Source organism: Perognathus longimembris, chromosome 10 (genome assembly GCF_023159225.1).
Source record: "Perognathus longimembris pacificus isolate PPM17 chromosome 10, ASM2315922v1, whole genome shotgun sequence".
NCBI classification, from domain to species: Eukaryota; Metazoa; Chordata; class Mammalia; order Rodentia; family Heteromyidae; genus Perognathus; species Perognathus longimembris.
Window position 1 is genome coordinate 8,427,952 of NC_063170.1, and position 24,682 is coordinate 8,452,633.

At 47.1% G+C, this 24,682-nt stretch overlaps 1 protein-coding gene and 1 long non-coding RNA gene across 4 annotated transcripts in view; one reads left to right on the plus strand and one right to left on the minus strand.

The window, feature by feature from the left end:
- Positions 1 to 12,011: 12,011 nt before the first annotated feature.
- LOC125358190 lies at positions 12,012 to 17,957 on the plus strand. The gene is made up of 2 exons (XR_007212278.1): positions 12,012 to 12,085; positions 17,345 to 17,957. It is a non-coding gene; the product is annotated as an uncharacterized LOC125358190 (long non-coding RNA).
- The window catches only part of Pdpr (pyruvate dehydrogenase phosphatase regulatory subunit), a 39,731-nt gene continuing 28,005 nt past the window's right edge, over positions 12,957 to 24,682 (minus strand). For all 3 annotated transcript variants that reach the window (XM_048355132.1, XM_048355131.1, XM_048355130.1), the window contains exons 11-18: positions 23,865 to 24,020; positions 23,615 to 23,748; positions 22,896 to 23,044; positions 22,077 to 22,189; positions 20,818 to 20,912; positions 19,455 to 19,544; positions 15,961 to 16,143; positions 12,957 to 14,257 (exon numbers count right to left, since the gene is read on the minus strand). In XM_048355132.1, the coding sequence (XP_048211089.1) occupies positions 13,853 to 14,257; positions 15,961 to 16,143; positions 19,455 to 19,544; positions 20,818 to 20,912; positions 22,077 to 22,189; positions 22,896 to 23,044; positions 23,615 to 23,748; positions 23,865 to 24,020 (1,325 nt within the window). In that variant the 3' untranslated portion in view covers positions 12,957 to 13,852. The remainder of the gene's footprint in view (positions 14,258 to 15,960; positions 16,144 to 19,454; positions 19,545 to 20,817; positions 20,913 to 22,076; positions 22,190 to 22,895; positions 23,045 to 23,614; positions 23,749 to 23,864; positions 24,021 to 24,682) is intronic.

Genomic DNA, 24,682 nt, shown 5'->3' on the forward strand with positions numbered 1-24,682 from the left:
ATTCACCCCATCCTGACCACGAGGACACAGGGGAAGGCAGCCTCTCATTACCACCTCCTCCCTGCCTCCTTCCTGGCTGTCATTAATCCCTAAACAATATATCGTAATAACGATTTGCATGGGGTGTTAAGCCACCTTGAGAAGATCAAGTAGACAGATCGATGTGTGAAGTTCATGCAAATATCACCTGCTTTTCTTCTCACTTTCTACAAGAACCAAGCATCCACAAATCTTGGTATCTGAGGAGAGTGAGGCAGGAGTAGATTCCCATCAGGAAGCAAGTGGAAGTCAAAAGGCCTGGCTTCAACCAAAGAGGTCCTGGTCCACATTTGGAGACCCATAGCAAAGGGGGTAATCGCCACTGCGCTCAGGAGTCTCATTCCAGTTCCAGTACTGCCTGCTGCACCTTGTAACAGCATGATGGGCAGCTGTCCCCAACTTTATTACAGCCCCCCCCCCCCCAGTCTGAACAGGTCAAGCATACTTACCCATGCCTAACAGAGCCTAGCTTGACCCTCACATGGTCAGGCCAAGCTGGAAGATTCACAAAGGAAAAAGCAAAAGGGATTTCGGGTGTCCAGGTCTGAGAGGCCGCAGCACAGATCCCACCCACCCTTCCTGCATCCTGTGTCCCTGGATCTGCAGCACAAGCAGCAATGTCTCACGGGAAATCCAACAGGAGATGCCAAGGAGCCAGGGGCTGGGCCTGGGACCACAAAGACTGCTAAGGAGGAAGGGCCTAAAGCTGGGGCAAACACTTCCAGCCCTGGGGATGGGGGGGGGGATGGTTTGTGCCTCTACTGAAGGAGCTTCCGGTATCTTCCATTATCCTTCCTGGTGCTTCTATCCCTTCCTCCTTCCCTGAGCATTTCTCTTCTGCCTTGTGCGCCCCCCCCCCCCCGCTGCCGCCGCCCTTGTCCCAGAATCCACTTTGTCCTCTCTGCTAACCTTCCAGCTCATTCAGAATGTGAGTGAGCTTGTCCTGCCCCATGCACTTTGTCTCTTGACCTCCATAATCTTCCTGCCCCTACCAGACCTCGAAGTGTGAGTCTGTGTTATCTGTCCATGAGCTGCAGAGCTTCGTGTGCCACGCCATGGGAGAGGAGAGCTGTGGGAACTCACAGGCTAAAATGAACTTTCCTTTTTTATCATTCTTCCAATGCACCTACCTGACATTCAGAACTGTCAGGCACTAGAACCAGGCTTAGAGAAGTTCTTCAAGCCGCAGTGCTTGGTATGCAAAGGAAATCCTAGTCTAGATATTTTGAGACAGGTTCTAAAATTATCTTCCCCTCTGGTGGTTTCTTAAAGAAGAAGCCAAGGCAAAAATGTGTTTGCAAAGCATGCTTCATGTATACTTGATTTTTCAAGTAATCCCCAGAATACACAAGTCAGGAACCACTAAAAGAATAGGTTTTATAAGAACAAGAAAAAAATGTAAGATCCTCTCAAATGCATCCAAGAGTGTGCTCATGGTTATGAGAAACCACCACAGAGAAAGCATCATTGACAATGCAAAGAGCTTGAGGGCTTGCATGTCATAGTAGAGAACCAATAAGGGGGGTGGGGGGGAGCAGAAGCAGGAAGAGATTTGTATAGTTTCTGCACAAGTTACTACATGTGGGGAGAATGAGATCAAGTTATGTATCACTTCATTTACTGTCTCCTGTAGACAGGTGTTAGGAAACTGAGTCACGAGTGTTAGAAAAAATCAAAGATGAAGCAGATAAAAGGAAAGAAGACAGAACCTCAGGAGATCTGAACAGGCTTTAATCATGGCTGCAGAGCAACTCCATGTAACTGAGCAAGATGGGAGAAACAAAGAGCAGGGAGTATGGGAGGGTGGGAGGTGTTGGTTTTTTTGTACATTCTACGGTGAGACTCGTCTTTGTCCTGTTGGGGATTTATGATGCAAGCTGTCCCATTTGGGGTTTTATGGTTGGGGAATCATACAGAGCCCAAGGTCCTGCACTTGCAGGTAAGGCCAGGGGTGAAGTTTTCCTGAGATCTAAGAGGGCCCTCTGGAGGATGGCAGTCCATGGACCATGGGAGGGACAAAGAAGATTCCTATCATTAGGTTTCTCCCAAATTCATCTGCCCTGAAATGCTATGAACAGTGCTTGCAGACCTTCCTTCTGAACTTTAGCAGGAGGTTAAGTTTTTCTGATGCTCTACCTGAGCTGCAGAAACTACTTCCTCAAGGATGTCTCTTGTTCGCTAGAAAGCTAGCATTAAATTCTTAGCTATGTCATGCAAAAAGATTTCTTTAGCCCAGATGGCTTGAAATTTTAGGTAGCAAAAAGGCCAGGGTCGGGGGCTGGGGATATAGCCTAGTGGCAAGAGTGCCTGCCTCGGATACACGAGGCCCTAGGTTCGATTCCCCAGCACCACATATACAGAAAACGGCCAGAAGTGGCGCTGTGGCTCAAGTGGCGGAGTGCTAGCCTTGAGCGGAAAGAAGCCAGGGACAGTACTCAGGCCCTGAGTCCAAGCCCCAGGACTGGCCAAAAAAATAAAGGCCAGGGTCGGCCTGGGAATATGGCCTAGTGGTAGAGTGCTCGCCTCATATGCATGCGATTCCTCAGCACCACTTATATAGAAAAAGCCTGAAGTGGCGCTGTGGCTCAAGTGGTAGAGTGCTAGCCTTGAGCAAAAAGAAGCCAGGGACAGTGCTCAGGCCCTGAGTCCAAGCCCCAGGACTGGCAAAAAAAAGGGGGGGGGGCAGTGTAGCTGGTCCCTGGGGACTCACCGCTGTAACCCTACGTTCTTTTTTTTTTTTGCCAGTCCTGGGCCTTGGACTCAGGGCCTGAGCACTGTCCCTGGCTTCTTTTTTCTCAAGGCTAGCACTCTGCCACCTGAGCCACAAAGACACTTCTGGCCATTTTCTGTATATGTGGTGCTTGGGAATTGAACCCGGACTTCATGTATACGAGGTAAGCACTCTTGCCACTAGGCCATATCCCCAGCATAACTAGGTTCTAAGGAGGCGGTTTCTGAGGACTGTTCAAAACCAGCCCAGGCCGTAAAGTCTGTGAGACTCTCACCTCCAATTAACCACCAGGGAAGTGGAGCTGTGGCTCAAACTGGTAGAGCCCTAGCCTTCAGCCAAAAGAGCTCAGGAACAGCGCCCCGGCCCTGACCTGAGCAGTGCTGGAGGAGCTCGCTAGCCAGTAAAGATAGTGTAAAGCATGCAGGCTGTGCAACAGGATGGCTTGGTGACACTGGGCTCCCCGGAGCTTTACTGCCACTTTCTGGGTGTGGAGCCTCGCTTGCCTGTGTGCTTCTGGACGCCATCGCCCAGGACAGTGCCTGGCCTCCGGTGGTCGGCAGTCACGCGAAGGTGGGGTGTAACTGTGCGGCAAGAGGAGCTTTTACGGCAAGAATGGGAACCAGACGGCGCGGCCCGAGGTGTCCGTCGCGCCGGGAACTACGGATGCGAAGGAGGCACTGGGCGTGCCGGCCCCGGTCCAGGTGCAGCGGTGCAGTTGCGGCGGAGACTGAGGCGCGAGGTCCGAGGGCCCGGCTCGCGCCGGTGGGGAGCGCTGGGCGCCGGCGAGGGGCCCGGTGAGGAGGGCTGCGGACGGAGGGCAGAACCCTGGGCGGTGCGCCGCGGGGGCGACGCCTCGGCTGAGCCGGGCGGAGCCCGGGCGGCGGTGGGGGAGGACGGCCCGGGGAGCCGCGTCCGCTAGCTCCGCCCCCTGGCGCGGCCGGCGGGGCCCGCGGCGCCCGAGCCTAGGCCACGAGGCCCGAGCGACATTCGGAGGCCCCCGCAGCGCTGGGCTCCACGGAGTCTGCGCCGCGGACCCCGGGAGACGAGATCTCGCCGTCCTCCCCGTGCCGCCCTCGCCCCCCGGGGCTGGCTGGGCTCGGCTCGGCCTCCCCGGCCGGTGCCCCCCGCGGGCCTCTAACACCTCGGGGGAAAAAGCGCAGCCTCCCGCCCGCTCCCACCAGGGCGGGCCGAGGCCCGGGGGCGGAGCCTCGCGAGACCCAAACAAGCCCACGTGGAGGGGCGGGGCCTCCGCGGTGACGTCGCGGCGCGCTCGTGCGCGGGGGAGGTCGCGCGCCCGCCGTACCCTTGTTGGGGGCCGTAAAGCGCGGAAGGTCGCGGTCCCCGGCGCTCCCGGAACTTTGGGCTCCCCGGTGGCGCCCTGCAGCCCGCGTCCCGTCGCCCTGCTTCCGGCCCGCGGCGCTCCCCGGCGGCCGTTGTTCGGTGCCTCGCTTCGGCCGGGCGGTGCGGAGCGCGGAGCCCGCGGCCCATGAGGTGAGGAGAGCGCCGAGGGGCTTCGCTGGCCTCCGCGCCCGCGCGGCCTTGGCTCCGCGGGACTCGCGGCGTGGCTCCCGCCCTTCCCGCCCCGGTCCCGGGTGACAGGGGTCCACGCCTCTCCGGCTCTCGTTCGGCTCCGCCCGGTCCCCTGAGGAGGTGCGGCCGGGCGCCGGCCCGCGGTCCGGCGGAGCTGGCGGGGCCTGGGTCCGGGTGTGGGCGCGTGGGCCCTTCCGGGCGTCCGCGGCTCGGTCCCGCGGCCGGGGCGGCTGCGCCGCCTCGTTTCCCCCACCCCCCGCCCGCGGCGGCGCTCGCAGCCGCCCTCGGTTGCTGCAGGTGGCGTTGTTTTCCCGTCGTGAAAGGCGGGCGTACCTGTGCCGCGCGCTCTGCAGGGGACGCGGAGCCGGGCACGAGGCTGCGTGGCGGAGCCCAGGCCGGGCGGTGGGCCCTCCCCGCACCGCGAGCCTTCGGAGGTCGTCGTGTGTGGCCCGTGCAGTCAGCAGTTCCCAAGCCCACGTCGCGCGTGCACGTTAGCGCGGGGCGGGAGGCCAAGGGCCGTCCCGCCTTTCCCTGGCAGGTTTTGTTGCGGTGCCTTCAACTGTCTTGGTTTCCTTGTGTCCGTGTTGAAAAATCGGGCACCCTGGGCCAGCCTAGCGGGACAGGAATCCAGAGGTGGACCCCGAAATCTATTGCTTCCAAACAGGTGTTCCCGGGGTGTGTGTGGGGGTGGGGGTGCACTCTGCCTCTCTGGGGACTAGTCTTCCTTGAGCTCACCCCTGGCTAATGCTGTAGCCAGAAGGAAAGCTTGGCTGGTTACAGCTGTCCCCTGCTGGGGTTCGTATAAGATCCGAGTATGGGTGAGAGGCTGTGGCTCACACCTGTAAGCTTAGCTACTTAGGAGGCTGAGATCAGGAGAGTCGAGGTTTGAGGACAGCCTGGGCAGCAAATGCCTCAAGCTTTCATTTACCAGATGGGAGGCTTGGCTCAAGTGATAGAGCAACAGTCGAGAGCTAGTTAGCCAAGTGACTGCTAGCTGTGAGTTCAATCCCGGCTACCTACCACCCCAAACCAACCAACCAAAGAAGGGCCTGGGCACTGCCCCTGAACCTGTCTGTGTTCCAGGCTGGCCATCTACCACTTGAGCCACAGCACCACTTCCTTCTATTTCTGTCTATTTGGTAGTGTGGAATTGAACCCAGGGCTTCATGCATGCTCGGCAAGCACTCTACTAAAGCCACATTCCCAGCCCTCATTTTTTTTTCACAGTGGTTCCTAGGAACCTTACAAGAATCTGGTTTAAGTTTAAACCAGGTGATGTTTATTTTTTTCTGGTCGGTTGTGGGGCTTTAACTCTGTTCCTGGGCTCTGTCGCTGGGCTTTTCAGCTAGCACTCTACCACTTTGAGCCCTAGCACCACTTCCAGTTTTTTGGTGGCTAATTGGAGATGAGTCTTAAGGATTTCCCATGGCTAAGAACTTTCCTCCCCTGGCTGGCTTTGAACCGCAATCCTCAGATCTCAGCCTCCTGAGTACTTAGGATTACAGGTGTGAGCCACCGGCACCCAGTTTGAGACTCTTATTTTCAATTAACAGAAAACTGGAAGTGGTGCTGTGGCTCAAAATGTAGTATTTAAAAAGTTGTTTAAAGACATCCTTGTCTTCAGGTACTGGGGGCTTGAACCCAAGGCATCATGCTCTTGCTTAGCTTTTTCCCTCAAGGCTGACATTTTACCCCTTGAGCCATACCTCTGCTTCTGGCTTTTTGCTAGTTAACTAGAAATAAGTCTCAGATTTATCTGCTCTGGCTAGAATCAAACTGGAATCATCAAGTCTCAGCCTCCTAAGTAGGATAATAGGCATGAGCCACTGGCACCTACCTGGCTTGGGATAAGGTCTTGTGTTTTTGCCTAGGCTTGACCTTGGTCCACCATCCTCTTAACCTAATACTCACCAGAAGCGTTGCACTTGGCTTGTTGATTGGCAGGTTGCACAGGCTGGCCTTGGATAGTCGTCATCTCTCTGCCTCCTAGGTAGCTGTGGTGTGCCACCATGCCTGCCCCACTGGGACCAGTTGTTGGCATCCAGTGGTATGCTAGCTGGCTGGTTTGGCCAATGATCTTTTGGTACAAACCTTCTAACCAAGGGGTAGGAAGCACGTCACTAAATGCCTCCAAGTAGCATGGCTGGTGATGTGTTTAAATCGTCTTAAACTCCCCTTGTTGTTCACTCAGTTAATCCCAACCTCTTTTCCCAAGCAGTGAAAGAGGATCTACCTCCAGCACTGCATCAGGCATGGGACTGAGTCAGTTGAGGCCACTCCCTTCCACAGGTTGAATACACCGAATGCTCACGTTTGCCCCATCCTGTCTTAGGGAGGCCTTGTTGAGCTTATGAGATGCTGTTTCCAGGAACCATGAAGAGACAGCAGGACAGGTGGGGACTCGGGGTCTGCAAGAGTCTCTTTTCTGGAGAGCCCAGGTGTTGAACGAATGGTGGGGTTTTTTTTTTGGTTTTTGTTTTGGCCAGTCCTGGGGCTTGGACTCAGGGCCTGAGCACTGTCCCTGGCTTCTTTTTGCTCAAGGCTAGCACTCTACCACTTGAGCCACAGCGCCACTTCTGGCCTTTTCTATATATGTGGTGCTGAGGAATCGAACCCAGGGCTTCATGTATATGAGGCAAGCAGTATACCACTAGGTCATATTCCCAGCCCTTGTATGTCTTTAATTCATGTGTCATATGAATCTCCTTGAGGAGCATGTGTTGAACTGGTGCTTCTGTGGGGCATAGCTGTGGCTCAGGTCTTATCTGCAGATTATGATGACAGAGCTGTGGGGGTCCCCACCCTTTCCCGGTATCCAGAAAAGGATTTCTGCCTGTTTGGAGGTGGAGACTGTTGAAGTCTGCATGGAGCAGAACAGGTTAGCGGTCTCTATGAACACAATACTTTCCTGTCATTGTGTAGGATCAGTCATTTTAGTACTAGGCATTAGGTGTGATGCGCAAATGGCTGAGAACAGTGATAAGGCTGTAGTAGTCTATTGTACACCATCCTTTGGTTTTTTGTTTTGTTTTGTTTTGGGCCAGTCCTGGGGCTTGGACTCAGGGCTTGAGCACTGTCCCTGGCTTCTTTTTGCTCAAGGCTAGCACTCTGCCACTTGAGCCACAGCGCCACTTCTGGCCATTTTCTGTATATGTGGTGCTGGGGAATCGAACCCAGGGCCTCATGTATATAAGGCACTCTTGCCACTAGGCCATATCCCCAGCCACTACACCACCCTTTGGTGCAAGGTAGTTTTCATTGTTTTGAAATCAGACAAAAATCACTTTTATGGAGTTCCCTTTTTTTTTTGGCCAGTCCTGGGGCTTGGACTCAGGGCCTGAGCACTGTCCCTGGCTTCTTTTTGCTCAAGGCTAGCACTCTACCACTTAAGCCACAGCGCCACTTCTGGCCATTTTCTGTATATGTGGTGCTGGGGAATCGAACCCAGGGCTTCAAGTATACGAGGCAAGCGCTCTTGCCACTAGGCCATATCCCCAGCCCCTGATTGTATTTTTAAAGCTTTCAACCACTTAAAACCAAAATTTTGGAGGGGGAGCTTGGAGGTGTGACTTAGTTGGTAGCACGCTAGCCAATGAGCAAAAGCATCGTGTCCCAGTCTCAGACCAAAAGAAAATCTTGTCTCTGCTAGAAGATATGGGGAGGAAGGAGCCCACTACCTTCAAGCAGTAACATTTCTCTCCAACAACCCGCATCCAAAGTAGTTAGTTCCTTTTTTTCCTTTGTCAGTATTAGGGCTTGAACTCCAGGTGTCTCCCTTGGCATTTTCACTTAGGGCTGGCACTGTTTGAGTCACAGCTCTACTTCTGGCTTTTTTACTGGCTAACTGGGGAGAGTCTCAAGGACTTTTCTACCCAGGGTAGCGTTCAGTTACATGGTCAGATCTCAGCCTCCGGAATAGCTAGAATTACAGGTGTGACCACCATCAGCTTCCATATGGCTTTTGTGATGGACAGGGAGTTGGGACTTGAACTCAGAGCTGTGTGCTTGCTAGGTAAGCACTCTGTCACATGAGCCACACACAGCCCTAGCTTTTTTCTTTTCTTACTCTCCGGAAGTTTATCTGACAAGTTCCCCGTGGCACTGGTTTGTTGGGAATATTTGGAAAGACCTGGATGCATACTGGCTTTAAGGATGTCACAATCCATCTCTGAGGGTCATTATGCACCGACATGATCATACTCACCCTCCTAACTCTGGTTATTTCAAAATGGGCTTTTTTTTTTTTCTTCCTGGCTGGCCTACACTCTCATCTTAGCCACCCATGTAGTTGGGATGACAGCTGGGTGCCACTGCACTCAGCTTCTGGTTGAGATGGGGTCTGGAAGACATTTTGCCTGGGCTGGCCCTGAACTTCCCTCTTGAAAAGCTATGATAGAGGTGTGAGTCAACCAAGCCTGGCTAGCTTTGGAAGGAGGGATGAAGGAGAGTGACAGCAGGTGATTGAGATATACATGGCATGTGAATGTCAAAATGAAACCCTTTATACAACTAATCTATGCCAACAAAATATGTAGGGTAAAAGTAGTTGGGTAAGCTGGGTGCTAGTGGCTCATGCCTATATAATCCTAGCTACTTTAAGAGGTTTAGATCTGAAGTTTACAGTTCGAAACCAGCCCAAGCAGGAAAGCCTGTAAGACTGTTCTCTCCAATTAATCACAGAAAAAGCCTGAAGAGAAACACTAGACTTGAGCAAAAGGAGCTCAGGGAAAGCACCTAGGACTGGCAATAAAAGAAACCCAGTGACTTAAATCTATACCCAAGAGCTCAGTAGAGTGAAAGGGCTGTGGTTCTTCTTTGTCTGGCTTCCATGTGAATATGGGGTCGCACAGATGTGGTTGTGGGTTGTGTCAGTGTTACTCTGAGTCAGAGGCAAGCTGGTGTCAGCAGAGATGCAGCTGGAGGAAGAGAGGCACTCCCTCCCCAGCCAGGCCATCATTTTGGAATCAGGTATAATGATTTTATGTTCTGATACACACTATACATACCAGGTCACTGCAGATAAAGGCAGGACATGTCACAAATGCATGTGGCAAAAGAAAGTAAAATGTCTTTTTATTTACACACTTAATACATGAAAAGAAAATCCCAAATAAATCCAGCTGGCCAGAAATACAGTACACATTCCACATGCAGAGGACAGACATGCTCAGTCACTCTGTACTCTAAGTCACCCAGGCTCTAGAGAAAGGATCCTAAGAATGTCCTCAGGGCCACATGCTAGCTGCGAAGAATACAAAGGAGCTGGCAGAAACTATATACACTTACAAATGCAATCAACCAGTTATAGGACTTTACAATAATTACAGTGGTATTTTTGTACATCCTATGAGTTGACCAGAGAGAGTAAAGTGTGAACTGGAAAACCCTTCAGTGAAATGAAGGAGCTGCAGAACTTTCTGCCCCACACCCATCTTTGCTGAGGAAGGAGAGGCTATGTCGATGGGAAGCCACAGGCTGATAGAGTAAGAAAGGAAAGTTCCTATCTCCATCTACCACTTAACATTCTGGAGTGTAAGGCACTAGAACTGGGCTGAGAGAGGTGCTCCAGCTCCAGTTCCTGGTATGCAAAGGAAAACTTGGCAAATATGCTAAGAATACCATCCCCTCTTACAATTTTTGCCCTTCGTGACAAGAAAACGAGGCAGAGATGTTTGCAAAGGATTGAAAATGGGTGCATCAAAATGAGGAAATAGCCAGTGAAGAAATGTGGAATTCTCCAAGAGATGCAGTTTGCTTAGAGGTCAAGAATCCTATCATACAGGGAACAGTGCTTAAGTGTAATGGACAAAGACATACAAAAGCATCTCATTCTTATGAAAAACAGTGCATTGGTAGTGATAAGGAAATAACTGTAACAGCAAGCCCCATACTGGCATGAATATGAGGACTTCAGCTCAGCACCTTGAAGAGGAGTTCAAAAATGGTGGGAGAGAGAAGTGCTGCAATGTTGCCCAACAGACTCATGGCTTACCACTTCTGACATCCAGAGGCCATAGTGAGAGCTCAGACATAGTATGCCTTTCATACGCACATGCTTCTGAATCTATGTGCCTGAAGATGAGCCTTTCTTATCTGTAAGAAAACGTACCTGTGATGTCTTGATAAAATGCTGCTTATATATCAACACTGGTGTGTTCGAAGTGGGGTTCTGAAACTGTAGTGGTAGAAGGATATAATTCAGTGTATTTTTCAGTTGTGTAGAGCTCTTAGATGCTACAGAGGACCCTTGTTGACTAGCTCTCCAAGACATAAGACGAAAATGAACCTCACCTTCCAACAAGTGATGCCACTGCTGTGCTCTAGGACACAATCTAGAAGGGCTATTTTTTTGTTTCTTTGCCAGTCCTGGGGCTTGGACTCATGGCCTGAGCACTGTCCCTGGCTTTTTGCTCAAGGCTAGCACTCTGCCTCTTGAGCCACAGCACTTCTCCCAGCTTTTCCTGTTTATGAGGTGCTGAGGAATTGAACCCAGGGCTTCATGCTTGCTAGGCAAGCACTCTACCACTAAGCCACACTCCCAGTCCTTAGGGGGGCTATTTTTAAAGATTGCCAGCATAGAACATTCTTTGCTATCTCAGGTCCTCCAAGGATGATACATTCAAATGCCAACAGATGTATCCATAAGCTAGAGGATAAACAGCTAGAAATCACCTCTTCAGTGAAGCAAAGCACATTTAAAAGCTCCTGACATTCATGTCCACACTGCCACTGTTACCCACAGGATGGAAGAGGAAAGAGGCTAATGAAGTATATGCCAAAGCAACGCAGCAGTACTGGAAAATTTTCATGATTTAGTTCCACAGTTGGGAACAGTAAACACTGCAGGAAAACAAGTACAAACTCTTGGTGTGAACAGGTATCAGGGTAGGGTACCACATCATATAAAAGCCCACCTGAAGTGGCTGCACCCCACTGTTGCAGAAATGGTCAAAGCAAAGCTGATATTTAAGCACTAGGCTTAATGATACTTGTGTCCCTTGTTTGGTGATACAGAGGCCCCTGGAAGCTTCTCATAACAGCAACTGTCCCATCATCTGTTACCATTTAAGATGCTTATAACACCAAGTGGACAAAGTAGTTTTGCCAGAGGCATGGAAGTCTATTTAAAGCACTCACGTCAGGACAAAATAAAGTCAGATTTATACTATGTTTAAATGGGCCATGAGATGTATTTAAAAGGCATTTAATAAACAAGTGAAGGCCAAGAAGATTAATACCTTCCTTGCCAGAGTCCAACGAATATTACCCTAACTTGCGGAAGAGGTGTTTCAAAGCCCAGTCCTACATGCTCACACCCAGCAAGCAACACAAGCACTGTTGGCTCACAGGGGAAGACAGCAACAGGAGGCCAGGGCTTCTAGCTCTACTTCAACAGAAAGTTACTGTGTGATTCTGGACATAGATTTCTCTCCTACTTAGATAATTAGTAAAATGGTGATTAGAGATTAACAAGTGCAAAAATAAGAGAATCCAAATCCATATTGAACATTATCTCTTGGGGGGAGGAGGGCAGTACCAGGGTTTAAATCCAGGGCTTTGGGCTTGCTAGACTGGTACTACACCCCAGCCCTTCAAGATTGAAGACACTTCTGTAATGACACTGTGGGAATGGTATGCTCCAAGTTTAAACAGGTAGCTTTCGTTCAAGAATTTCTAATTGAATTCCAAATCAATTTTCATTTACAGAGAGGACTTGGAATGGTGCAAACACAATTCAAAGAACATGAATACCTTGAGCTCTGTTACCTGCTTCCATCTTCACAGGTCAGTCAACACCCTGCTCTCCTAAGTCTATAGCTGCTGTTTTCCTTGCTTGGCTTTCTAGGGAGATAGCATCTCTCTTCTCTTTGGCTAGAAGCAGCACCTTCAGCTAGTTAAAAAACACATTTGCTCCAAAATAAAAAGGCACCCTGAACAGAATTCTAATCACATGTTCCTTTAAATCAACTAGACGTTCACTGACTCAACCCTCCAAAAAATGTAGACAGTAATCAGGTGGCCGTGGTCTAGCTGGAAAAACAAAGAGATGTAGGAGCTAGTCTGAGTGGGTTACAGATCCCACAGAAATATCAGAAGGCAACACCTCAGAATCTTAAGCTGCTCTACTGAAAGGATCTTCTTTAATATACTTACAAACATAACTAATGCTTCCTAGATACCAAGACAACAAAGGTAACAACTGAGTTAAATTTCCCAATAGCATCTTGGTTATACTTTGAAAAATCTGGATTAGGAGAGTTTGTACACAAGAGAAAGCTAAGTGTTGGAGTTGGACAGCACAGTCTGTGTGTGACATCTAAGTTTTTCTTTCAGAAAATATACTTCTTGAAAGTGCAGGGTACCTTTGGGGTACCCCAAATCATTTTCCATTCCAAAGGATATAGAGAGATGACTGGGTAGAAATCAAAAGAGCATAGAATATCCATCAGTCTCTAGCCTTGTCACTTAGATGCATCGACTCAAGAGCTCTCACTGGACCAACTCTGAGTGGTCATCTCTATATGTTTTGTTCCTGGCTGGGAGATGATTAAATCTCAGAATTCAAAGTTGGCATGAACAATAAGGTTTACTCACCCACCTGACTTTCACCTCATTCCTCTAAAGAGAGAGAAAAATGTATGCCGAGCCTGTGGGCTGGCCGCCACAGGGCCAGCTGGGGCTAAGAGTCATTTGAAGAGGGAACTCAGGATGAGCTGCTAACATTTGAGTATTTAGAAGGAAAGCAGCACTGTTGTAGTAGTAGGAAACTTGGCATTAGTTGGTGGCATACTTTCTGAGGTCAGACCATTTCTGTTGGATAAAGCAACACAAAAGGCAACATGTTTAAATGTTCAAATGCTGGCCTACTTGTTTACTCAGCTAGGAAACAAAACATAACTCCATTCTAGAGATTAGCAAGACATGAAGAAAATTTTAGGCAGATTGTCCTGGCCCAAATGTATTAGAGGGAAGGCAAGGGTGTTGTCAGGTTAATAATAATTGCTTGTCTCTGCTGCAGACAACATCTCTGTGATGCCTCTCATCAGTGAGGTAGGTGATCATCCTTTACTAGAGGTATCAAGAGCCAACCTCTAAGGTACAGTGGAACAGAATGATCTGCCTATAAAAGGCACAAGCTATTCCAGTGACTTCCTTAAACATAGTAGTTCCACCACAATTAACAGGTTACTAGAAGTCTTAGCCTAAGGAAATGACTTCTTACCCTGAGGCCTGTGTAATAGCAACCTGTCTTGCTTTGTGATACTGCATTTAAATCAGGCTTGACACAATCCCACAAGTAGAGCTTGCCTCTGTCCTGTCTGTCAGATACATTTCCTGCCACCCTGGAAATCTGAGCACAATAGAGGAACAGAAGAGCCCAGATGGCATTACTAGGGACAACTGCAAATGAGAGAAGAAAAGTTTAAAAGCAGGCCAGGTTCAAAATTAAATCAAGAAGCTAAGAGAAGTGAGGTGAAGGTTCCTTCAGTAAGCATGGACAGGGACAGTGGGGAGAAAGTGAAACTCCAAAGGCAGGAGAATGCCCTGTCATTACTTCCCATGTAAGTCACTCCGTTCCATGTCATCCTTTCGTCGCTTGTGGGAGAAGAGGGAGGGGACAGGGTAGAGCTTGGCCTTAGCCTGGAACCGGTTTCCTGCTATGTCAATTTCATATTCTCCCCGGTTAATGAAGTCTGCTGTCACCACCTGCTCTTCCCCACTGTCTTCAGAAAAATTGTGCACAAAGCCCAGGCACACGTGGCGCTCCAGGGTGTAGCTATAGGCACTGCTGGTGGTCTTGCCAACATACTGCCCATTCCGGTAAATAGGCTCTCCCCACCATGGCCAGAGGTCCAGGTCTGTGTCATGGTCATCCAGGATGAACATTGTAAGCCGTTTATACACCCCATTCTGCTTCTGGTGCAGAAGGGCATCCCGGCCAATGAAATCCATGTCCTAGGAAAGAAAGGGAACACTGTCTACACTCCTTGATGATTAGAATGTGAAGCATTCTCAGAGGGTAGAAATCCTGATGGTGATACCACAGTGGAATATAACACTCCTGCAAAAGTTTTCCCCAGCTTATAGATGAGTATTCCTAAGATTGAAAAAGGTATTTTGCTGTTGTTCTGGTCCTGGGGCTTGAACTCAGGGCTTGGGTGCTGTCTCTTGAGTTTTTGTGCACAAGGCTAGTGGTCTACCACTTTGTGCCCCAGGGTCATTAGTTGGAGATACATCTGCCTGGGCTGGCTTTGAACTGCAATCCTCAGATCTCAGCCCTCCTGGGTAGCTAGGATTACAGGCATGAGCAACCAGTGGAGGCAAGAAAAATGATTAAGTGTAACCCCAACATGTATATAGTAATACATAGATTTTACACGTGCATATGTACAAAATCAAGACTAGAATAACCTTAATAGTATCTCTAAAGGGTTTAAGAATAGATCCCTTCATATTTTTTCCCATAGTTAGTTACTACTATCAGAAAAAGTAATTCTGGGCTGGGAATATGGCCTAGTGGTAGAGTGCTTGCCTTGCATACATGAAGCCCTGAGTTTGATTCCCTAGCACCACATATACAGAAAAAGCCAGAAGCGGCGCTGTGGCTCAAGTGGCAGAGTGCTAGCTAGCCTTGAGCAAAAAGAAGTCAGGGACAGTGCTCAGGCCCCGAGTTCAAGCCCCAGGACTGACAAAAAAAAAAAAAAAATGTAGCCAGAAAGTGATTGGATAATTGGATCTCGAAAAAAAATAATTGGATAATTGGATCATAGTCTAAGCTTGCCTGGTTATGAGGTTATGATGTGAGACCCTATTTTAAAACACTTGCACTATGCTGGGTGCTGGTGGCTCACACCTGTAGTTGTACCTACTCAGTAGGCTGAGATCTGAGGGTCTGGGCTTGAAACCAGCCCAGGCCGAAAAGTCTGTGAGACTTTTTTTTTTTTTTTTTTTTTTAATACCAGTCCTGGGGTTTGAACTCAGGGTCTGGGCCCTGTCCCTGAGCCTCTTTGTGCTCAAGGCTAGCACTCTACCTCTTGAGGCACAGCACCACTTCCAGCTTTTTCTGTTTATGTGGTACAGAGGAATTGAACCCATGGCTTCATGCATGCTAGGCAAGCTTTCTACCACTGGGCCACATTCCCAGGTCTCTGTGAGACTCTTAACTCCCACTTACCTATCAGGAAGCCAGAGGCAGAGGTATGGTTCAAGGGAAGCATTAGCACTGAACGGAGAAATAGTTCAGGGTCAGTACTCAGGTTCCAAGTTCAAAACTGAACATGATGCTGCTGACAAAAGGGACAGCAACTGGGTAGACTTCAAAAATTAGGAAGAGACCTCACAGAACATTCTTCTGAACCAGAATTATCTAAAAATAATGCTCATCTAGTACTTTTAAAAAAATTAGCTTACACAACTAATTTGTGTAAGGGTGGGGCATTTTAAAGTAAGCAATCAGTCTTTAAAGGGGCAAATCACACAAATGTTTGCATATTCTATTTTCATATGGAGATGTTCATTCCATACATAAATATTTCTTTTGCAGAATTCTATTCCTCCTGACTTACCTTCTGCTGCTATTCATTTCCGTCATGTCAGCAATTCTTCCCTAAGATCTCACAATATCACAGAATTGAGTGGGGTCTGGATAAACACTGTACCTTGTCTAACTTCACCCGAGACTCTCCTCCACATTCCAGAGGCGTTGTGAGGGTATTTAAATCCTGTCCCCAGAATGCAAAAAACTTCTCAATTCGGAGACTTCGAAGAGCATAATACCCAGCGTTCCGGATTCCATATTTTTGCCCAACACTCATCACTTCATTGTACACATGAAGAGCATACTGTTAAAGGACAGGGGAAAAAGTTAGTAGCCAGAAGAATCAGAGCTAACATGGAACACTAATGTATACAAGGGAGAGGTTGTACACAACTCCTGGGATGTCTCATGTTTTTGTCATGGAGCTTGAACACAGAGCTTTTTCACTCAAGGCTGGCATTCTACCACTTTGAGCCACAGGATAACTTCCAGTTTTCTAGTGATTAATTGGAGATTGGAGTCTCATGGACTTTCCTGCCCCAGCTGGCTTTCAACCACAATCCTTATTCGTTGGCCTCCTGAGAAGCTAGGATTATTACAGCTCATTAAGAATGAGCCATAGGGGGCTGGGAATATGGCCTAGTGGTAGAGTGCTTGTCTCGATTACATGAAGCCCTGGGTTCAATTCCTCAGCACCACATATATAGAAAAAGCCAGAGGGGCCCTATAGCTCAAGTGGTAGAGTGCGCTAGCCTTGAGCAAAAAGAAACCAGGGACAGTGTTCAGTCCCTGAGTTCAAGCTCTTGGACTGGCAAAAAATGAGCCATAGAGCTACAGCTGAGCAGTAATTATACTTATTACTGTCATCTCAACCTAGACTGTGGGCTCCATGAAAGTAGTGTCCCCTACCTTTACATCTCTAAAATGTCTAGCACACTGGTTTCAGTATATAGCAGCAACTCAAAAGTACTTTCAACATTGGAGAAAATGACCAATCTTGTAAGTGTTCTTAAAACAATTATAGTGGTGAACCCCACCATTTTATAGTTCTGCTGTGTTCTATTGTTCCAAACTCAACTTTTGCTCTTCTCTCATCTACTCGCCCAAGGTGTAAAAACACAGCTTGTTACATATATATGCACGTTTACTATTTCACATAGATTATATGCATTTTTTTTTTTTGCCAGTCCTGGGGCTTCAACTCAGGATCTGAGCACTGTCCCTGAGTTTCTTTTTGCTCAAGGCTAGCGCTTTGCCACTTGAGCCACAGCGCCACTTCTGGATTTTTCTGTTTATGTGGTGTTGAGGAATCAAACCCAGGGCTTCATGCATGCTAGGCAAGCACTCTACCACTAAGCCACATTCACAGCTCCATTATGTAGTAGTTTTTAAGAACCCAGAATCAGTGGAGCCAGGAAAGTACAGCTCAACTATCTGTGTCTCATATATGAGGCTGTACACATCAGATAAGTGGTTACCCAAATTCAATTTCTATTGACCAAAAGGAAGAAGCTATTCTGGGAACTTGAAAGCAGAATAATCACAAGTCGGGGAGCCTGGGGACACTGCCACAGTGCCTGAATGGGAGACAGCCAGGAAAGAAGATTGTGGAAATGGGGAAGATCAGATATGGACCTGCAGGAGGCCTGGACTAACATGGGTATGGTAGGCCTACTCACTGTGGTGAGTAAGCCCAATCACCTGAGGATCACTTTGGAGATTTGAGGGGCCAGAGTCTGTTTACCAGCTGATTGCCCAGTATGACTTGCTGGGAGGCAGGATTGAGAGCTCTGAGCCTCACATCTAGCAGATTGCTACACTTCTCCTGCCTTCCTGCCACAGGGTGTTTACTGTGGGATAAGTGCTGGAATCACTAAGGCCAGTAGGCAAGCATGCTGGATCCCCTTGACTAGGTACACTAATCAGTGTTGTTTATTCTTATTCTTTTCTTATAGTTATTTGTGGGATAGTTGACTTTAATTTTATTTATCTGATTTGTTTTAGTGTTACTGCAGTGACAACAGAGTTGTCCCCCTCTGCGGTACTGATGATTAAGTCCTTGAGAGAGGCTACTTACAGACATTCAAATGAAACTGGAAGAAAGTCTTCCCAACAGGTGTGAATAACCAAGGTAACGTGACGAAACCTTCCTAACGTTTCAATAACTGAATCTAGATACATTGAACAGGATGAATTCACAAAGAATTCAATTCTTTTTTTGAAAATGATCAGTGACCTCAAGGTAATTCTAATAGACAATATGAATTAACCTAAGACCTGGACATAAGCAACAAGCACTTAGATAAAAATTTCAACTTGGAAGAAAAATTCAACAAAAGACTCTGGGGGAAACATAATACAAAAACATCCAAAGCTCAATAAATCAAAATACTCCAAGGAGGGGCTGGGAATATGGCCTAGTGGCAAGAGTGCTTGCCTCCTACACATGAAGCTCTCGGTTCGATTCCCCAGCACCACATATATGGAAAACAGCCAGAAGGGGCGCTGTGGCTCAGGTGGCAGAGTTGCTAGCCCCTTGAGCAGGAAGAAGCCAGGGACAGTGCTCAGGCCCTGAGTCCAAGGCCCAGGACTGGCAAAAAAAAAAAAAATCCTCCAAGGAAAACATCAAGTAGACCAGGTTACCACAAAGACTATAAAGTGCTAACAGGAGAGAAGAGCTGCTACACTCAGATGACAAGAAAAAAAAAAGATGGTGGCTCTTGCCTATAAGCCTAGCTATTTGGGAGGCTAAAAGCAAGATTATATAGCTCAAGGCCAAATAAGGCAAAAAAGTTGACAAGATTCCATTTTTGACACAGAGATGTGATTGGAGGCATACATAGGAGGCTCAAAGTTCAGGCTGGCCCAGGCAAAAAGTGAGACCCTATCTCAAAAACAACCAGAGTAAAAAAGGGCCAGAGGCATGGTTGAAGTGAGTTCAAATCCCAGGACTGCCTCCCCCCTAAAATGTAACATGATCAGACTGTAAGAAAATACAACTCGAGGGGCTGGGGATATGGCCTAGTGGCAAGAGTGCTTGCCCTGTATACATGAGGCCCTGGGTTCAATTCCCCAGCACCACATATATAAAAAATGGCCAGAAGTGGCGCTGTGACTCAAGTGGCAGAGTGCTAGCCTTGAGCAAAAAGAAGCCAGGGACAGTGCTCAGTTCCTGAGTCTGAGTCCCAGGACTGGCCAAAAAAAAAATACAACTCGAAAATATATGAGGGACTAAATATTTTAAGCACATTGGGCTGGGAATGTGGCTTAGTAGTACAGTGCTTGTCTAGCATGTATGAAGCCCTGGGTTCAATTCCTCTGCACCACATATTATAGAAAAAGCCAGAAGTGGCACTGTGGCTCAAGTGGTAGAGTGCTAGCCTTGAGCAAAAGGAAGCCAGGGACAGTGATCAGGCCCTGAGTTCAAGCCTCATGACAGAAAACAAAAACAAAAACATACACAGTTAAAGATGGTAAATTTTTTTCAGGTAGCCTATCTTAATTCCCAAGGCCCAGTCAGACCTAACTCTGCAAATGTGCAGGTGCTCATGAGCGTTGAGTAGCCACCCCACACCCCCATCCCTGTGGTCCTAGAAAGGAAGATGGAGTTCTTACCTCTATGGGAATATAAAGCATGAATCCTGGCTCTCCTGTGTGAGTCATGCTCATTACCCGGATCCCATTTGCATAGCCAACACTCATCTCCTGTAGACATACACAAAGCAGTCACAGATAGTGGTCAAGGGAATAAGTGCTTAAGAAACTTCTCATTAGCTTTGCACTCTTTGCTTAACTGTAAGGGAGGTATATAAGCACTTCATCATGATATTTGTATCTCATGAGTATCACTATTTCCAATATTTGACCAAAACAAGTGGTAGAAAATAGTGGCAGTTATTAGTTGGGGCTATCTGGAGCGACAAAGGCAAGTTTCTTTGAGGGATACTGCAGACAATCTGGGTGCCTGTTACCCCTGAGATCAGAGATCCAGCTTCTGATTTTCAAAACATAGCAGTTCCAGCTGAGGACACCATTTCAGTTACTGCTGAGCAAGTAGTAAGCTTCAGACAACACTGAAACCACTTTGACAGGAAGTGGTGATGGCTAATGTGGACCTTCCTGTTTCTTTCTCTGCTTTAGAGAGAAAACAATTTATAGATGGATCCCAACTTTGGTTTATACTTCAACAGAGCATCCATCAGTAATTATTTGGAAATGCCATTATTCCGGGATGCCACACATCTTCTGTTTAGGCCTCTCTAATCAGCTACTTCCTGAAGAGTATTCCATAATCATAAGTCGTTTAGGGGTACAACCATGTCATTTCTCCCCTCAAGACAGCATATACACAGAAGTTACTCTGTGCAAGAGAAAGCAAAAGCTGAGGGAATAAATAGGTCTTATTCCTTTAAGTATGCTATTAGAAAATCAATAGATGCACAGATCTGACATTCAGAGAAGATATCCTAATGCTTTTGTTTTGCTCAAGGCTAGCACTCTACCACTTGAGCCACAGCGCCACTTCTGGCTTTTTCTATATGTGGTGCTGAGGAATGGAACCCAGGGCTTCATGTATGTGAGGCAAGTACTCTACCACTAGTCCATATTCTCAACCCTAATGCTTATTAAATAAAGTTTGAAAGGTGAAAAATAATCTGCCCTGTCATTTTGCTTGCTTAATAAAAAGTCAGGGGCTGTGAATGTGGCCTAGTGGTAGAGGGCTTGCCTAGCATGCATGAAGCCCTGGGTTTGATTCCTCAGCACCACATATACAGAAATAGCCGGAAGTGGTGCTGTAGTTCAAGAGGTAGAGTGCTAGCCTTGCACAAAAAAGAAGCCAGGGACAGTGAGTGCTCAGGCCCTAAGTTTAAGCCCCAAGACTAGCAAAATAAATAAATCTGAACACTAAGATCTTAGTGCTTCCACTATGGAAGAAACATTCTCTGCCAATTAAAAAAATTAAATTACTAATACTCACCTTGCAGAAGAGAGTTGGAAAGTGGTCTGGAGTCATAGGTGCATAGGACAACTCAGATAATACATCCACGGCTCGAGGGCCAATCAGATTGAGGGCTACAGGGAAAAGCACAAAGAGATGTCTAGTCTGCCCAGGTGAACAACTAAGCCAGTGAGTAGTCTGTCCTGGAGTTGCCCACCGATTGCCAGCTGTGAGTAAGACCACAATTATTCCTTTGATTAGCCTATCTAATTACGTAAGCCAGACACTCTGTGATACATACACCTCTGCTGACAGGCCTGCCAAATCCAACTTCTGACTGTGCTGGTGTGAAAACCTGAGTAGTATGTTTCTTCTCCCTGGTCCATTAGAAAGCAACGTGTTTTTTTTTTCTTCTAGAGTGCGATTAGAGTGACAAGACTAAGTCCTGGCCAACCAGACACTTCCAAGGCTAGCCAGTGGACAGTTTCCATTCTCTTTCTCTTCCCAGTGTGAGCACTTGGTGGAAATGGCACCTTAGGATAGCAGCTTATAATTATACATCAGGTACCTTAGTTTAGGCAGAACCCAACTTTTCTTCAATAAGATTCTATGGTTTTCTGGACACTGGTGGCTTACATTTGTAATCCTAGTAACTCAGCAGGCTAAGATCTGAGGATCTTGGAAGTCAGTCTGGACAGAAGAGTCTATGAGACTTTTTTTCCCCCAGTCATAGGGCTTGAACTCAGGGCCTGGGCACCATCTCTTAGCTTTTTTGGGCAAAGCTAGTGTTCTGCCACTTTGAGCCACAGCTCCTTTGCCTGCTTTTCGGTCATTCACTGGAGAAAAGAATCTCACATCCTTTCCTGCCCAGGTTGACTTTGAATCACGATTCTTAGATTTCAGCCTCCTGAGTAGCTAAGACTACAGACACCCAGTTCCACGAGACTCTTATCTCCAATTAACCAGAAAACCAGAAGTGGTGCTGTGGCTCAAAGTAGCAGAGTGCTATTGAGCTGAAGAGCTCAAGGACAGCACCCGGGCCCAGAGTTCAAGCTCCACAACCAACAATAATAAAAAAAAAGTTTACTGATTCATTGAACTATATTTGCACCCTCCCATACTAGCTAAAGGTATATAGCAATGAATAGAAACTGAAGCACTAATTTCACAATTAAAAGTAACCAGAAAGACTCTTTACCATTGACATTCATTTTTTTAAGCCAAATAAAAAGGCAAATGTTTTTAAGTGTTTATCTGCTTTTCTAACGTGGCTGACCATAGACAACCCAATGCATTACCAGTGTATTTCCAGGTGACATCCTCTAACAGTAGGTTGCTGTCTTTTGGCATGTATTTCTTAAGCCAGGCCCAACAGTGGACTTGCTGATCAGTAGGAGAGATCATAAAGAAACTGGAAGAGAGATCCCAAGATAATCAAAATCAGGTAATAGGAAATTAGGAAGCAATCAACTAATTTCAAAGCTCACTGAAAATACTGATACTATCTCTTTCTGGAGGGTCAATACCACTATCTAGGATATACCACAAAACACAATCCTGGCTTCCTAATAGTGCCAAGAAATTATACAGACCTATAAAATAGGGGATTCTCTCCCAATAGAAAACTAACTTTTAAATTTTTGCTAGTCCTGGGGCTTGAACTCAGGGCCTGAGCACTGTCCCTGGCTTCTTTTTGCTCAAGGCTAGCACTCTACCACTTGAACCACAGCGCCACTTCTGGCTTTTTCTATATATGTGGTGCTGAGGAATGGAACCCAGGGCTTCATGTATACAAGGCGAGCACTTTACCACTAGGCCATATTCCCAGCCCTCTAATGGGTTTCTATCACACAAGCTCCACTGACTTCTTTGTTTAGGGACTGCTAATGGGCTGTCCACAAAGTCTAGGAGAGCCATTCAGTAACTCAGTTCTTGGGATAATTAATCTCCTGGAGAAGTACAATAGGTTGGTGCTCTGCTCTGTGAAGGGACCCTTTACAAAAGAATCACTGGGGACACGGTTCAAGCAGCACAATGCTTGGGAAGGCCTGAATTCAACCCCCAGTACCATAAACAAAAGAAAAAAGACACCTTAAGGAATCAATGGCTGATCTCACCTGCGCTTGTTCAGGCGTGCGATGCTGCAGTCGTTTTCATACCCTCCACCCTCATTGAGCATGCCAGTGTGCACAATGTGGCCCACAGGCACATCCAGGTCATTGGAAAACAGGTACTGTAGAATTTCTAATGCCTGATCTCCAGTAGACTACAAGAGATAAAGCAGGGACAATCAACATTGGAGCCTAGCATTGTACCTTGCTAGAAAACCAAATGTGCCCACAACCATGTGACAATATTTGCAGATATACTTTCCCTTAGAAACTCTAGCCAAGTACCAGGTACTTCTAATCCTAGCTACTCAAGAGGGTGAGATCGGAGGATTGGTTGTAAGCCATCCTAGGTAGGAAAAGTGCATGAGACTTATCCCCAATTAACCATTAAAAAGGCAGAAGTAGAGCTGTGTGGCTCAAATGGTAGAGTGCTGCCCTTGAGCAAAAAACTCAGAGACAATGCCTAAGCCCTGAGTTCAAGCCCCAAGATAGCCACCACAGAGAGAAAGAGAAGAAACTAAGGGAAAACTACCAATTCTTAAAACAATAATTAACTTCAAAGAAAGTAAAAAGCTAGACAGAAGCTAAAATTTCAGAAAAATGTGAGAATACAGGTAAAACACTGAACATACCAAAGTTCTTATAGAATACTTTGAAATGACATGTGAAAAACAGGTGGCATTCTATAAATAGAGTTTTTCAATCTATTGGTTCAAAATACATACTGTTATCTCAAACTTTGTGAAAGAAGACATGTCGATGACACACACAGCTTCTTTACAACACTTGACTTCAGACTCCACAATGTCAAACCAATCTGGCTTGTAGAATGTCTTGCTCTGCTCTAAAGCAAGGAGGTCTACAAAAACGGTAGAAAGAAAAGGAAGGGACTTAGACTGAAGACTGTTCATACAGGTTCTAGTTACGTGCACTTACAAGTTTTAGTTCAGTTCAAAATAAATGAAGCTTTCTTACCTTTGTCTGGTGGAACAAAGTATTTTGGCCTCTCAAAGCCATGTTTCTCCATCCATCTGGCTCCTTGTGCATCCAGCCGATCATAGAGCGGAGATGTGCGTAACTGCCTGCCGGTCTGGAAGTCCCAACGGGGAACCTTCAGATCATACATCAGAGCTAGGACAGGAGAAACAGACTACCAATGCCCAGGTTGTGGATTCAAGAACTGTATATCCATATCCATCTACTAGACTCTGAGGCCACTGCTACTCAATAAAACATTTGCAAACTAAAGCAGCTTAAATCTCTCAACTATTACCCAGTGTAACCATCCTGCTCCCATAGAAAGGACAGCAGTAAAAGCTGGCACTCTCTAAAAGCTAACAAGCTACTCACAGTTTCTATTCCCAATTAGTAGGCAAAAACAATGGGAGAAATAGTCCTAGACCTTGTTCAACTCCATAGCAAGAAAGTTATACCTAAATAGGACCCAAGTGATAACAGAATGTTTAAAAAAAACACCAAAAAACCTGGAGTGCTAGTGGTTCACACCTGTAATCCTAGCTACTCAGGAGGCTGAGATCTGAAGATGGAAATTGAAAGCCAGCCCAGGCAGAAAAGTCTCATGAGACTCCTCTCCAATTAATCACTCAAAAACTGCAAGTGGTGCTGTGGCTCAAAGCAGTAGAGCACTAGCCCTTCAGCAAAAGTTGCTCAGGGACAGCATCCAGGCCCTGAGTTCAAGCTCCACAACTGACCAAAAAAAAAAGTACCCAGATACCTGTGGCTCATGCCTATAATCCTAACTTCTCAGAAGCTGAGATCACAAGATCACAGTT